At 38.0% G+C, this 16,433-nt stretch overlaps 1 protein-coding gene across 1 annotated transcript in view; it reads left to right on the forward strand.

The window, feature by feature from the left end:
* The window catches only part of TMTC2 (transmembrane O-mannosyltransferase targeting cadherins 2), a 253,342-nt gene that overhangs the window by 193,785 nt on the left and 43,124 nt on the right, over positions 1 to 16,433 (forward strand). The window contains exon 8 of the mRNA XM_075860086.1: positions 1,819 to 1,940. Coding sequence (XP_075716201.1) covers positions 1,819 to 1,940 — 122 coding nt within the window. The remainder of the gene's footprint in view (positions 1 to 1,818; positions 1,941 to 16,433) is intronic.

Consider the following 16,433-nt stretch of genomic DNA (forward strand, 5'->3'; position numbering starts at 1 on the left):
TAGCTGAGATCAGAGTTTTACCCAGAGACCAATCAGCATGGTCTACGAGCCTGTGTTCACAAAAAAGTCTATCAGTAAATAACAAACTTTATAGTTTGTACCATCTCCCTCTCCTCACATCCCGTCAGAGAGAAAGATCGATATGTATTGTCCCAACGCTTTGCAACAGATTACACTTTGCCTTTCTTTTTTTCTCCCAATAATTATATTAACTATTCTATCTACAAAAATGCTGTTTTTTTTGTGCTATTAAAGATTATTATTATCCATCAATCTATCAATATATGTGTACAGTTTTGGGGTAAGGACACACGTAGCAGCTAAAATGCTGTGGTGATGTGGGCAAAAAAAAAGACCCTTTTAACAAGAAGGGATTGCCCAAAGCAGGCAACCCCCTTAATCTTTTTCTAGTGCCATAACTCCTGATACAAGATCAATGGGAGGCCAAGTAAGTTGGTTTTGTGTGGTTGGTGTTTTTTTGGTAAAGATATTGTTTTAAATAGTTTTTGTTTTTTTTACTTTTTTTTAAAAAAAATAATGCTAGCTTGCGTGGTTTGTATCTGCAGGGATTAAAATGTTGGAAGCAAGCAGAAAATATAGAGATATCCAGATATTTCAGCTGTGTTGCTTAATTAACTTTTTTGTTTTAGTTTGCTTCCAGTAAAATCATATATGATTTTACTGCAATTCTAATTTTTGGGGATTTTCATGTGCGAGCCAACTTCCTGTTTGTAAATCTAGCTCTAAATCTCCAAAGCTTGTGCGCGTTTCAGAGGATAATAATTCCTCTTCCCATCAATCGTAGCAAATTAACAAAATATTTTTGCCAGTACAAAGTCCTCTGGAGAATAGGATCTGGAAAATCCTAAAAAATGTTGTTGTATTTTTAAAACACTCTGCAAAGATGTAGCCAAAAAGCTGGTGCTTGTTTTTAAAGTTTCTGACTGTCATTCTAAAAGGTCTACTTTTTCTACTTTATCTGTTATCTGATCCGCTTTGCTACTATAAGAATCTGAATTTAACCTATTAATGACCACGTGTTTAAATCCTCTGTTCCTGCAAATCAGGAAGGAGCACTTTAGGTGCCCAGCTGTCAAAAACAGCTGGATATCTTGGAGAGAAAAGAAACAGATTAGCAAAAACTAGGGGGACAGATTAAAGAGATTATGACTGCAGGGACTTTTTGTAACCATGGTAACCTGTAGGTCTGCATAGGAGCTGTAGACACAAAATGATGGGATATTTTTAATTGAGAATTTGAAAAGCTGCCTACTTTATTTTAGATACATTGAATCAATAATATAATTAAGATGCAAAGGTGGACATCATTTAAGGTCATAGACCTGCATCTCAAACCATATGGTGTATGGTTGCATTCTGATCATGGAAGTTTTACCTTTAGTATAAACTTGAATTATTTATAATTTCAATAAGGAAGGATTTCATAAACTTTTACTTGTAAATTCTTCGTATTATTTTTTGCCTTTTTGTTTCTATCCCTATGGGATGCTTGAACTTCTCGAAAGAAACTGCTTTGCATTGTAAATCTCCCAAATGAGGTTGTCTCAATTCAGAAAGTTCAGACTCTACGAAATGTGGTGTATCCCCTTTCAGATTAACTGCAAAGAGAATGAACTTAAGAACTTCCTTCCACCCTTTCCACCATGACTCAATGTTTTCCTCTCCATATCTTTACTTACCAGATGGATAACTGTGTTTCTGCCGCTCTTAGTGAGTTTTTGGTTGGGTACAATAAAATGTTTTAGCATGAAGTAATTGATACAAGTAATGTTGAATCTTTATCTGATCTTTCTACAGGAGAAGCCTACATGAGGTTAAACAAGGTGTCTGAAGCTGAGCACTGGTACACAGAGTCCCTGAGATCAAAGCCCGACCACATCCCAGCACATCTTACTTATGGCAAGCTTCTAACCCTTATGGTGAGAAAAGACAACTTTACTTGTGACTTCCCAGAGAGCCTTTTCACATCCTTAAGTCCGAACACAAGCTTTCAAGGAAAACATCATAGAAAAAGTGTGTAAAATTACAATAAATTTGTATTTTACAACAGGAAAAAGTCAGCTAATGGGTTGCTTTTATTTCTATTTTAAAACATATGATACACTATGTACCTACCCACATAAGTTCTCTTGTTTTTGTATATCAAAAGGAGTACATAGATTATAAAAGTAAATGTATCTATCCGTACCGCTTTGCAAAAATCACTGACTGCCACGCATTGTGTTGGCATGCCGTAATCCAGCACCTATCAACACTTTTGTGTAGAATTGTATAGCAAACCCATGCACAATACCATGCATTACAATCAAACAGATGTTGAACCCATTGAATGCATTTATACATCATGTAACATAGGAATATATGGTAATCGAAAATGTAATTCCATCAAAACCTGTTCAGTTTGGATGCTCTCTAGGACTGTATTAGAACACATGTAGCCCAATTTAAACTGTGGATATTTTTCACAGGATTTTCTATTAAGTACGTAATTGTGTATAAAAATAACTTCTATTCATATTGTTAGTAATTGCAAATTGTCTGTGTAGACTTCTTATTTAGGGAATACATTTATTTAGATTTTTTTTTACTACTGCAGGTTTTATTACAAATCTATAGTTCTATAGTATAGTTAAGTCAAACTACACTTTATTTTTGGGTAGAGTAAGGTCTCGTTCAAGTCTGAGGCTTAGTTAGGGCACTCCGTTGCGAATCTGGCTGAGTTTATCGGAAACAATAGCACAGCATACTGTGCTATTGTCTCCTATAAAATCATCAACCCAGTGTGAGTCAGTGTGTTCAGTCAGCCGCCGGTGGTGCCGGTTGTGCAAAGGAACCATTGGTTCTGTCATTCCCTTGTAGTTCTTCTCTGATGGAGCAGAAATATGGAACACACAGATGCAGGTGTAAACAAAGCTTTAGTTGCTGTTCATGCAGTTTAAAAAAATTACCTCTTCTGACTTATACACCAATCAGGAGGTTTCTTCTCTAGTCCATTACCCGTTTTTGGAATAGCTAGACTATTACAGCACAGAAAAAGCTACAATTCAATGTTAAGCCAGAATTCTCCGCTTCTTTTCTTTTTTTTAATTATTATTATTATTATTACTTGGAACTAGTTAATGCATATTTACATTTGCTATATTAGGACCTGTACTACTCTTTATGTACAGGTTTCTGCGGAAGCAGTACACCTCTAAAGTGCTGTCATTTATTTAAACAATATTGCTATTGCACCAGAAAAGTGCTTTAGTAGGGGCATAGCTGGAACAGGGGGGTGTCATGTGCCATGGAGGCACCAGCAAGCCGATTTGCTTTATCCAGGCTATTTAGATACAGGGCGAGGTCATTGAGCTGAATATTTGCCCATGGTAAAGGCAAGTCTAGCTACCACTCTCTACAAGACTGTACTTTCTAAGACCGTATATGCATTTACAGCCTGTTAAAACGGAATAGTTTAAAGGCTTATTGTTACAGTAGCACAAGAAGCAAAGTTGTTGGATATCAGTCACATACATATCTTCTTGGTGCTCTGTGAGATATGTCTTTTCCAATAAAAATATATTATTTGCGGTCAAACAATACTAAAGGATTTAGAAGAAAGACCTCACTTATTTAATGAAAAATCTCGAGGCAAGTTGCAACTATAAAGGACGTCCTGAATAACTTATTTGTCTTACTGCAGGAGTGCGAGTCTGTAGTGAAATCTTATGAGTTCTCTTACCAACTCGATCATTTATTTCCTTCCCACAATGGAAACCTAGATCTTGCTTAAGACTTCTAATTGAAGGTCTCCTATTTCTGTGGCATGACTGAGATCCTCGGTCAATACTGACAGAACCAGGTGCAGTGCTATTCTGCTACTATACACTTCTGCACAACAGGCGGCCCTGTGTAGATTCTTTTGTTCTTTAATGGTATTATAAACAGAGCTTTGCAGACCCTCGCAATTAAGATTATTTGAACATTCAGATGACACAGTACATAATGTGAATAGAAAAAACTTTTCTATAAGTCAAATAATTTTTTACATTTTTTAATTAACTATACTCCTATATAGACATTTTTTTGGGGGAAAAAAAATCATTTTTTTTTTTTTATTGCCAGTGTATTTTTTTTAAATATATGTATAATACTTCAAAGTACTTATTTAAATCCTTTAAAATTATGCGAATTTAGTGCACCTTGCCAGTTTCAGTTGGTACATGTAGAAGGCATAATAATGACGGCAAAATATAGTGGTACTTGTAGCCTAGTTTTATTATATTCATCACCATATTATACTGGGCATTTTAGCAGTTCAAGACAAAGGTACCCAGAAAGCATAAGCAAATATGTGACGTTTACAGAATATTAAATATCCGCTCTTGGTTTAAAAGTTCCCATCTATATAAAATAGTCAGAATTCATTGGGCCAACTTTCATTAGCCCTAAAAAACTAGTGACATCCAAAGTTTGGGAAAGGATTGTATTTTATCATTGTCCTAGAACAACATGTTATAACAATGCTAGAGAAGTCAGTTATGGGGCACAGACTGGTACAGTGTGCTGCATGTTACTCTATCCAGTCCCCCACATTTAAAGACTTAGGTTAATGTAACGCAACCCACAAAGAGCAAAAACAAAGTGGACTTGTGAATGTTATTGCAAAAAGGCTCATATTGCCAGTAATTATTATTCAACATCAATTTGACGATATGGAACCAACAAAATATATGTGTATTTATTTATTTTTATATATATATATATATATATATATATATATACATACATACATACAGTGAAGGAAATAAGTATTTGATCCCTTGCTGATTTTGTAAGTTTGCCCACTGTCAAAGACATGAACAGTCTAGAATTTATAGGCTAGGTTAATTTTACCAGTGAGAGATAGATTATATATATAAAAAAAAAAAAAAGAAAATCACATTGTCAAAATTATATATATTTATTTGCATTGTGCACAGAGAAATAAGTATTTGATCCCTTTGGCAAACAAGACTTAATACTTGGTGGCAAAACCCTTGTTGGCAAGCACAGCAGTCTGACGTTTTTTTGTAGTTGATGATGAGGTTTGCACACATGTTAGATGGAATTTTGGCCCACTCCTCTTTGCAGATCATCTGTAAATCATTAAGATTTCGAGGCTGTCGCTTGGCAACTCGGATCTTCAGCTCCCTCCATGAGTTTTCGATGGGATTAAGGTCTGGAGACTGACTAGGCCACTCCATGACCTAAATGTGCTTCTTTTTGAGCCACTCCTTTGTTGCCTTGGCTGTATGTTTCGGGTCATTGTCGTGCTGGAAGACCCAGCCACGAGCCATTTTTAATGTCCTGGTGGAGGGAAGGAGGTTGTCACTCAGGATTTGACGGTACATGGCTCCATCCATTCTACAATTGATGCGGTGAAGAAGTCCTGTGCCCTTAGGAGAGAAACACCCCCAAAACATAATGTTTCCACCTCCATGCTTGATAGTGGGGACGGTGTTCTTTGGGTCATAGGCAGCATTTCTCTTCCTCCAAACACGGGGAGTTGAGTTAATGCCAAAGAGCTCAATTTTAGTCTCATCTGACCACAGCACCTTCTCCCAATCACTCTCAGAATCATCCAGATGTTCATTTGAAAACTTCAGATGGGCCTGTACATGTGCCTTCTTGAGCAGGGGGACCTTGCGGGCACTGCAGGATTTTAATCCATTACGGCGTAATGTGTTACCAATGGTTTTCTTGGTGACTGTGGTCCCAGCTGCCTTGAGATCATTAACAAGTTCCCCCGTGTAGTTTTCGGCTGAGCTCTCACCTTCCTCAGGATCAAGGATACCCCACGAGGTGAGATTTTGCATGGAGCTCCAGATCGATGTCGATTGACAGTCATTTTGTATATCTTCCATTTTCTTACTATTGCACCAACAGTTGTCTCCTTCTCACCCAGCGTCTTACTTATGGTTTTGTAGCCCATTCCAGCCTTGTGCAGGTCTATGATCTTGTCCCTGACATCCTTAGAAAGCTCTTTGGTCTTGCCCATGTTGTAGAGGTTACAGTCAGACTGATTAATTGAGTCTGTGGACAGGAGTCTTTTATACAGGTGACCATTTAAGACAGCTGTCTTTAATGCAGGCACCAAGTTGATTTGGAGCCTGTAACTGGTCTGGAGGAGGCTGAACTCTTAATGGTTGGTAGGGGATCAAATACTTATTTCTCTGTGCACAATGCAAATAAATATATATTATTTTGACTATGTGATTTTCTGTTTTTTTTTAAATATAATCTATCTCTCACTGGTAAAATTAAACTAGCCTAAAAATTCTAGACTGTTCATGACTTTGACAGTGGGCAAACTTCCAAAATCAGCAAGGGATCAAATACTTATTTCCTTCACTGTATATTAGAATCCAGCAGCACAGGCTTCAATGAAAGGGGGTGCAAGCCTTAGGGAACTGACCACTGTCCCTCTAGACAAAAAGCAGTAAATAGGCAGCACTCACAAAAGCTTATATTGAAAAAAGAGGTGCTTTATTGACCTCAAAAGTGCGACGTTTCGGCTCACACAACCTGAGACTTTCTCAAGAAAGGCTCCGGTTGTGTGAGCCGAAACATCGCACTTTGGGGTCAATAAAGCACCCTCTTTTTTCACTATAAGCCTTTGTGAGTGCTGCCTATTTATTGATTTTTATATATAGATAGATATATATATATATTTATATATTCAAGCAAAACTAGACTTTTATTCTTCAATCCATTAAAATTCATGGCAATAACTAATTGCGGAGCTCGGTTAGCTTACGTGTTTCAGGCAACGTCCTTAATCATAGCATTGCTATGATTAATCGTTTTCTGAAACGCGTAAGCTATCCCTACTCTGCTATTTTTTGTTGCCGTGGATTTTAATGGAATGAAGACTAAGTCTTGTTTTTCTCTAGTTCTAGTGTTCGTTCCAGTTGTGGAATTCTTCTAGTGAATAGTTTTACTTTGGAATGACCCGCTCAGGACACATCAGAGCCCGGAACATTTATTAAAGATATTCTGGTCGATAAAGGTGAGCGGATATTTTCCTTTGTGTTGTATATTACTACTCATTTACTGTAGCCTCTTTCATTCTCTGTCCTCCCATTGACCTTCTATTCCTCTCTTTATATTATAATGGTCCTGTGACATATTGCCCTAACATAGCCAAACAAATGGGCAGGTCCCCAGGTCAGCTCACTCATTCTTACTGCTCTGAACCCTATGCTGGTCTCATTGGGTTTGGTTTGCTGTGCCACCACCCACTTGAAAGCAACGTACAAATGGTTAAAGAAGAGCGGGATAATGGTAATAAAAAGGTCCTCAGACCCCTGTAAAATGCATCTCATACTTTTCAGTGACTTACAATGTGTTATAAGGTTTTTCACTCTGGCTTTGGTTCATACCTTAAAGTTGAATTTGTAAAATGGCACACAGTAGTTCAACAATATTTTTGGAACACCATGACATGACAAAATGTTGTTTGACTAGGTTTATTATTGTAAACTTTAATAAATACATGAAAAAATATATACATTTTCGTAATGCAGGGAGAGCTCTGGTCGACCTGGCCTGTCCATGTATTACATGGTCGGTCATTAATTTTTTTCATTCAGCGACTGCTGTAGTGGAAATTTTATTGCCAGCTACAACTTGACCTGACCATATTCACTGTTCGTCATGGGCTTCAGAAGCTGGATCCACGGTGATCAACTGAATGCCAAGCTATCTTCAAATGAAAAGGGGTTCTGTTGATGAGACAATCCTTTTACGTCACATGAGATGACATGGGCAAATATTTCACATGTGGTGGAGCGGTGGAGAAAAGTTTATATTGATTCTATTGCCTGTCAAAAGTCTATATGAAGCAGTACAGATTTTCTATATTACATTTTTAGATTAACATTGTCTTGTCTGTGTAGCCATTATTTTAATTTTGTGCACATGACCTCTACCATACCCACAGAATAGTAATAAGCTGTAATAGACTTACAGTACAAGTTAATAGACAGATTATAATGACAGCTGTAAAACTTGTCATAACCCTATTACAGAAATGGACATTAAATCTGTATAATTTGTGTATCCTTACTCTCCCACCTCAAAAAGAGGTTCTGCAGTATCTGGTATGTATGTTTGTGATAATTAGGAATACTAAAATGATAGTGATTTGTAACCTTAATGAAAGGACTTTCTTGCTGCTTTGACATAGCCACAGAATACCTAGGTGATCTCTAAAATGGGGTACATATCCACAAGCTCAGCGGCAGGGGCACGGCTGTTATACACAGCCTTGCTCCTGCCCAAATGGAATCGAAGCTTTCCCCGACTACAGCAGTTTAACCCATTAGATGCCGCTGTCAATAGAGACAGCGGCATCTAATGTGTTTCACAGAGGGAGCTCACGATTTTGCGGGGCGCCGATCGGTTTCCATGGCAGCCGGGGCCTAAGAAAGCCCCCAGGTCTGCCTTCAGCAAGAGGCATTGCCTAATAGATTGCCTGTCCATTTTACACGGACAGGCAATAATGCTTTTGTACACTATGTATACCAAAGCATTATATAAGCAATCAGAAGATCGCAAAGTGAAGTCCCCTAGTGGGACGCAAAAATAAAGTAAAATAGTTAAATAAAGTTTATGAAAAAAACTACAGTAAAAATAAAATCCACTTTTTTCCCCAAAAAGTGGTTTTATTAAGTAAGAGTGTAAAAAAAATAACACATACACATATAAGTTATTGCCGTGATTGTAACATCTTAAACAATAAAGTTAACACATTTATTATACCACTGGGTGAATGGCATCCAAAAAAAAATGCAAAAAAACATGGCAAAATTAATTTTCTTCTCCTATTCCCCCATAAGAAAATAAAATCAAAGTTTATCAATAAGTCCCATGTACCCCAAAGTACTGCCAATGAAATCTACACATTGTCCCCCAAAAAACAAGTCCACATATGGCTACATCAATGGAAAAATATAAAAGTTACGGCTCTTGGAATGCGGCAATGCAAAAGCACATATTTGGTATCCCCGTACTTGTGCCGACCCATAGAATAAAGGTAACATGTTATTTATGCCGCATAGTGAATGACGTAAGTTTATAACGCGAAAATCAATGCTGGAATAGCTGTTTATGTTCTTTCCTAAAAAGATATTGATTACGTTTTATTATATGCACCCAAAAATGGTGCTGTTTAAAAATACAACTCGTCCCTCAAAAAATGACAACTCTTAGAATGCGACAGTGAAAAAAATAAAATAATCCTTGGTCATTAACGTGCAAAAAGGCCTGGTCATTAAGGGGTTAAAGGGCAACAGAGGAAAACAGTTCTCAAGCAGTGCTGCTAAAACTTTGTCACAGATCAATCAGAACACTCTGGGAGCAGACGCTAGTTATGTTTTCTTATACACACAAATTCCATCTATATGTCGGAGAAGATCTAAAACCCAAAAATAAGAATCCCTTTTACTTTGATATTTTCTCCCAAATGGATTTTTGATTGAAAATATACTTTAATACCATGACCCCATACTGCAAAATGTCCACTGTAGATTCTAGGCAAATTGTATTAATGGGTTATGTATTATCCCCCTGAAATACTAATTGAAATTGCACTTCGTACACCTCATTAATTCTCTAAATTGTGCTGTCTTCCTAAACCCACTGCTTTGGGCCAGCCATCAATCTTTACATTGTCATAGGCACAATATCATAATTTCTAGTATGGCTTCTGCCGCTATCTTTTTTTATTACGGTATTTAAAAAATATATATATCTGGTTCTTCTGACTTTTTTTTCATTATTTTACATTGCTTTTGGTATTTAAGCTCTTTTTTTTTAGTTCTTGCATCCATCCGTAATTGAGACTTCTGGCACCTTTTTTTTTTCTAGGCACAATTTGTATGGGTCTGATGATTTAGACCTTTGATTAATATTACTTTAGGTTACACATTTGCACTTGTGCTCCGCATCCCTTCACATCTGTCTTCCCTTTCACTCCGGTATCTGAATATACTGTATACGTTGACATGTGGTTGTTAGTCTGCAGATAGTTCACACGAGCATCATTTTTTATGCTGTTTGACACATTTTTATTGGATTCGATCTGATGCTAAATGCCACAGTTTTTATTAGATCTAGAATTTGTTTTTAAATACAGGGCAGCGTGTCATCTCTTTTGGTCCTGTGAAATAACGGGACCCCAAGTTATGTTGGAGTATAGAAGAGGGTGAGTATTTTTGACTCTTCTAGATAAGTGTACAGGTTACTTAATTGCAAGTTTGCAGGTACTTTATACTAAAATACAGTATGTCCCCCTGTTTTGTTTTGTATTTTTTTTATCTATTGCTCATATATTATCTACATATTCCGCAGCACTGTAGACAGAATGTACTTCGGCTCAGATACAATGGCATTGAGAGTCCCTGTTTTTTTTTGCCAATGAGCGTGACACAGCATGCAGATCATATCTTGCCATCAAAACCTTGAAGGACCCCATTATAAGTTAATGGGGTGATTTATCAAAACTAGCATAGGGGAAAAGTAGATCAGTTGTCCATAGTAACCAATCAGACTGCAGCTCTCAGCGCATTTAATAAATAAAAGCTGTAACGTCATTGGTTGCTATGAGAAACTAATCATCCTTATCATTGAACTTGTTTTTATGTCTTCCCAACTGTAACAACATGGACATCAAATTCCTCACCAGTGCCCTACACGGGCAGTCAAAGCCACTGAGAGCGCTCTCTGCAATGCCCTTTTTTATTATTGGTATCTCTCCTATCCCTATTACAGAATTGTTCAGAATGTAATGTGAGGCAGCTCCAAACTGGAACTTCAAGTGAACAAAGTTTTTATAAACTGGTTTATTGCAGAGAATGCGATGTTTAACCATATTGGGATACTTTGTAGTTGAGCCCATATTATTATTTAGGGGTTATTGTAGTTTAGGAATGTGTGTATGAATTGTAGACAAATTTGGAGACTGTGTATCTGTAAAACGACAGCATTCCTTGGCTATAGCAAGTGTTAGTTTTTCTTTCATCTTTCGGTTGATAATTCTGAAACCTTTAGGCCCTTTTCACACTGAGTTTTTTTGCAGGCAGAAAAACCTGCCTCAGGATTTCGAACTGCCTGTGCTTTTTTTTCCACGTTTTTCGCAGGTTTTTTTTTGCCCACGGCTATTGAATCTCATGCAAAGACTGCAGCCAAAAAATGCTCAAATACGAGCGTTGCAGGTTTTTTCTGCCTCCTGTTTCAATGGGAGGTCAGAGGCAGAAACTGCGGCAAGAAAGGACATGCCACTTTTTTCGCCCCTGCGAGTGGCCAAAAGCCGCTCGGGGGGAAAAAGCACCTCTGCCTGCCATTGAAATCAATGGGGGCCGATTTGGCTGTATATTTGGTGCTGATTCCGATGGGGTTTCCACGTCCAATAAAGCACCAAAACTCTGTGTGAACTGACCCTTACCGAGACACTTTTTCTTCTTGTACTAAGAAGACTGATTTGATCTAAAAGTGTTCTTTTATAGCTGAAGCCTAATTTCCGAAATACAATTTAAGAAACTGGAACGCGATACTGTCTGTGTACTGTATGTATCATTGCTGTTCAAACTTAGAAATTGTTTAAGTAGATACGCTATGCATTGGCGCAGTATGCCTGAATTTCTGAAAAATAAGAGTCCAGTATTTCTTCTTGTGGCAGCGTTTGGCTTCAGGGATGTGTAATTTTTTTGTGGTAATGCGAGAAAGAAGTGCTCATCCAGACTCTCATGCTGTTCTGGCAGGACATGATTGCAGTTGCACTGATCTGTGAATTGGGTGGCCTGTTAATCAAACCACTAAACAACAAAGAGGCTTACGGCTTCCATGTTTGGCAGTTTTGACATGTTTATAAATCAGATCTTTTGCTGTGTACAGCAAAATGTATGATATTTCCATAAAATTGAATGTTTCATTGGTATTTGAATTACAGTAAAAAAAAGAAATGTGTTTTTTTTTTTTAATGGAAATAAGTAGTAGACACTTTTTCATGACTTATGTGAGGATTATGAACTCTGCCATCTTGAGAGCTTGTTCTTGGTAGGGGAAGAAGTTCAATAATAGATTTCATTTATATGACTCGTGTAACACTTCATCAGTGTTCATTATATTTTAGCCCATTTTATATCTTAGATTAATTTAACCCCTTAATGACCAGCCCATTTTAAACCTTAATGACCAAGCCATTTTTTAAGTTTTTCCATCGTCGCATTCCAAGAGCTATAACCTTTTTATTTTTGCGTCGACATAGCTGTATAAGGTCTTGTTTTTTGTGGAACAAGTTGTATTTTTTAATAGCACCATTTTGGGGGACATATTATTTATTGATTAACTTTTATTTGGGGGGAAATAGAAAAAACCCTGAAATTTTGCCACCCTTTTTCGCGTCTTAAATCTACGCCGTTTACCGTGTGATATAAATAACACAATAACTTTATTCAGCGGGTTGTTACGATTGCAACGATACCAAATTTGTATAGTTTTTGTATGTTTTACTACTTTTACACAGTAAAAACGCTTTTTTTTCAAAATTATTTGTTTTTGTGTCTCCATATTTGAAGAGCCGTAACGGTTTTATTTTTTCGCCGATGCGGTTGTATGAGGGCTTTTTTTTTGCGGGAAGACTTGTAGTTTTTATTGGTAACATTTTGGAGTAGATGTGACTTTTTGATCACTTTTTATCACATTTTTTTAAAGTCAGTATTCACAGAAAACAGCAATTTTTCCATAGTTTTTTATTAAATTTTTTACGACGTTCACCGTGCGGGTTAAATAATGTAATAGATTTATAGTCGGGGTCGTTACGGACGCGGCGATACCAAATATGTGTAACTTTTTTACTTTTATTTTGTTTTTTTAATAGTAAAGCATTTTGTAAGGGGAAAAGCTGGGTTTATCATTTTTTTCAATTTTTTTTTTAATTAACTTTATTAAACTTTTTTTTCACTTTTTTACTAGTCCCACTAGGGGACTATAATATGCGATTCTGTGATCGCATTTATAATACACTGCAATACTTTTGTATTGCGGTGTATTACTGCCTGTCCGTTTAACACGGACAGGCATCTGCTAGGTCATGCTTGCGGGATGATCTAGCAGGCATTCATTACAGGCAGACCTGGGGGCCTTTATTAGGCCCCCGGCTGCCATCAGAGACACAGACACTCGGCGATCGTATCGCCGGGTGTCGGTGGGAGAGACTCTCTCCAAAACCACTCAGATGCGGTGCACGCTATTGTGCACCGCATCTGAGGGGTTAAACGGGTGAGATCGATACTAATATCGATCTCACCCGGCAGAGCAGGGAGATTTGACAGCTCCCTGCTCTGTTTACTTATTCCGATGCCACGACGTAAAAAGTCTATGGCATCGGAATAAGGCCCGTTAGTGACCGACGTAGAAACACGATGGGCCGGTCACTAACGGGTTAAACATAAATCTCACATCTAAATTGTTGTGTTTTGCCAGACAGTAGAGTAATTTCTTGCTGAACTCCTTGTGACATCAAGGTGCGGAAATTTATTGCTGACCTCTGAAAACTTTGTATTGGCCCATAGTGATGATCTTCCTCTGCAGTACTATTATGCATAGCCTACCTACAGACAACTGGTAGGACCCTTAGGCCCCATTCACATCATGTTTTGACCTTCAGTCGGAGGTATACATCCGGAAGACTCGCAAACTATACCTCCCACGAAAGGCCAAAACATATTTCCACCATATGGCATACAGTGGGATACTTTGCCAGGGGACTGGCCCTGGGAAAACTCCTAAAGTCACTGTCCATATATGGACAGAGACATCAGGAGCTTTTCCAGGGCCGGAGTCTTGGGGCAGATCCTCTACAAGCGCCTCTCCCCAGTGTCTCAAGCACTGCTCTGGACGTCACTGTCCATATATGGGCAGTGATTTCAGGAGCTTTCTCAGGGCTGCCTCTGGGGAAGTCCCTGACACCACTGTCCATATATTGGCAGTGATGTCACGAGCTCCCAGAGGTATACGTTTAATGCATACCTGTGATAAATGCCATACAGTGGCATCCATCACCTTTAGGCTCCCATGTTAAAAAAAATAAAAATAAATAATATATACCATGTGGTCTCCGTCCTATTAGCACGTTTATCATGTACGTCGGGATCTATTCTGATGTGCATGACAAACGTAGGGCAATAACATGATGTAAATGGGGCCTTAGGCCTTGTTCACACGGTGCAGATTTAATTCCGATTTTTCTGGTCAAAACCACATTTGGATCCAGAAGAGGAGACCCTTTAAGGCCTTCCTTTATACATCGCTTCTGTTTATATTCTGCTTCCGTTTTTTTCTTAAATACATGCACAATCTGCATAAAATCTCCACTTGCGAACAAAATCTAACGGGATCTTGTAGACCGCTAATAGACCTCCGACTACAGACTGTTGTAAAACATAGTGGCATCATCTATAGTCTGAGGGATGTCCAACAGTGGGAATTTAGAAATCCTACAGCTGCCATCTTAGTAGACTGAAATGAAAAATAAAACCCATAATGCTAGTATTTTAGGATATTGCATTCATTATTGAGGAATACATTGTAATTCTAGCTTAGCTATTATACTAAATGTTTTCATGAAATGCTACAACAGTGTGTGCAACTGGGATGTGGTTTAACTTTCTAATATACTCTATACTTGCCTATTTTCAGAAATGACTTCAGGGAGATAATCTTCAGATATATGCTCCATCCCTTAAAATATGACTCACTTCCCAAACGTCATCGAGCATGCGCAAGCATGCATATGCTATTTTATAGGCAGCAGTGACATCAATGAACCTGGTGTAATCTGGGAGAAAGGCTTACTCTTCCGTGAGTCTTGGTGCTCGTCCACTTTTTTGGGAGTCTTCTATACATTCTGGAAGACTAGGCATGTGTGATATACACACTGTTCCAATTCAATCTCTTAGCAGATATTGCAGCGCTTGAGCACTGTGTTTAATTATTGTATTACAGGCTCCCTTATGTGCATCCTAACCATCTGCTCTTGTGAGCAAGTCTGTCTCAACTCCACCTTATGTAGCAGGATTTCATAGCAGTCAAGACTTATGATGATTTAATAGAACCATCCAAAAAATGAAATAAAGCCATGTAGCAAAATGTTTTAATACATTCCTCTCGAGAATTCCATGAGGAAATATGGTTAATGAAGCTCTGTCCCTGTTGATTTGTGCTTTTCCATATAATAGCTTGTACAGTGTTACAGCAAAGTAAATGACAGACTATCTCTGTTGACTGAGTGAGTCTGTCAAAGACATCTACATGTTAACAATGGTGCCTTTTTAATTAAAATTTATGTTTGACTATAATTCAGTTACAATTCATGAAGAATAATGCTAGCACTTCAATGGTGAAATATTTTAAAGTAATTATAATTTAAAATTAAGCATTTAAGTATCAACACAAGTTAAACCTTATGATGCTTGAATTACCCATATGGTTCCCTGATCATGTGAAATTCATCTTTTTAATGCTTGCTTAGAACGGCTGTTGATAGTAACTGATGATTTTTTTTCTAGATGAATGGTTGTCAGTAGGCAATTGTTTTTCAATTTGTAAAGTAGGCTATCGTTCAATACCAACAATACAGTTGTTAAGGCAGTAGCTAATGTGACACGTAATTCTCAAGCCTTGGCTTCTCTAATGCTGTAACATTTTACAATCGGACTTGTAGGTAGTTTCAGGGAATGGAGTGGGTGTATTACTTCCATGCTCCAGAGGCAGCTAGCTCTGTGTTTGGTCCAGGCTACCAAAACCCAAGTGAATTAATTCACTCGTTTTCTTCATTGTACATATCCTTGCCCTTACACAGAACCAATTGTTTTAGGTTAGCCTTTAAAGCGTAACTAAACGTTCAATCAACTTTTTATTTTCTAGCAGCAAGTCTAATATAAATATATTTTGGAATATACTTAATTAATGAATTTGGGCTCCTTTTTGTGTTATATGTGTTTTAAATGGCCACTCTGACGCTTTTTTACTACATTTTATTTCTTGTATTTCTCCTGTTGCTAGCAGAAATCCATACACCGTTTGAATATATCGGTGTACGGATTCTGCTGCCTAGGAGTAGGGGTGGGTGGTGGCCTCATCCTGACGTCAGATGTGCACGCCCCCATCGTGACGTCAGGAAGGTCTGTCTGCCTCTGTGCTATACAGTTCTCTATAGAGTAACCGACAGCAGCAGAGCGCAGGGAGGGGAATGACAGCTCTGCTGCTGTACGGACTATAGTATGTGTGAGAGGCGCTTCCATAGCAGAAGCGCAGGTCTGGCGCCCCCTCCCTGACCCCTCTTTCCCCTGTCCACTGTACTGTAACCGGCAGGGAGGGGAATGACCGCT

This window comes from Rhinoderma darwinii, chromosome 3, assembly GCF_050947455.1.
Source record: "Rhinoderma darwinii isolate aRhiDar2 chromosome 3, aRhiDar2.hap1, whole genome shotgun sequence".
Taxonomy (NCBI): Eukaryota; Metazoa; Chordata; class Amphibia; order Anura; family Rhinodermatidae; genus Rhinoderma; species Rhinoderma darwinii.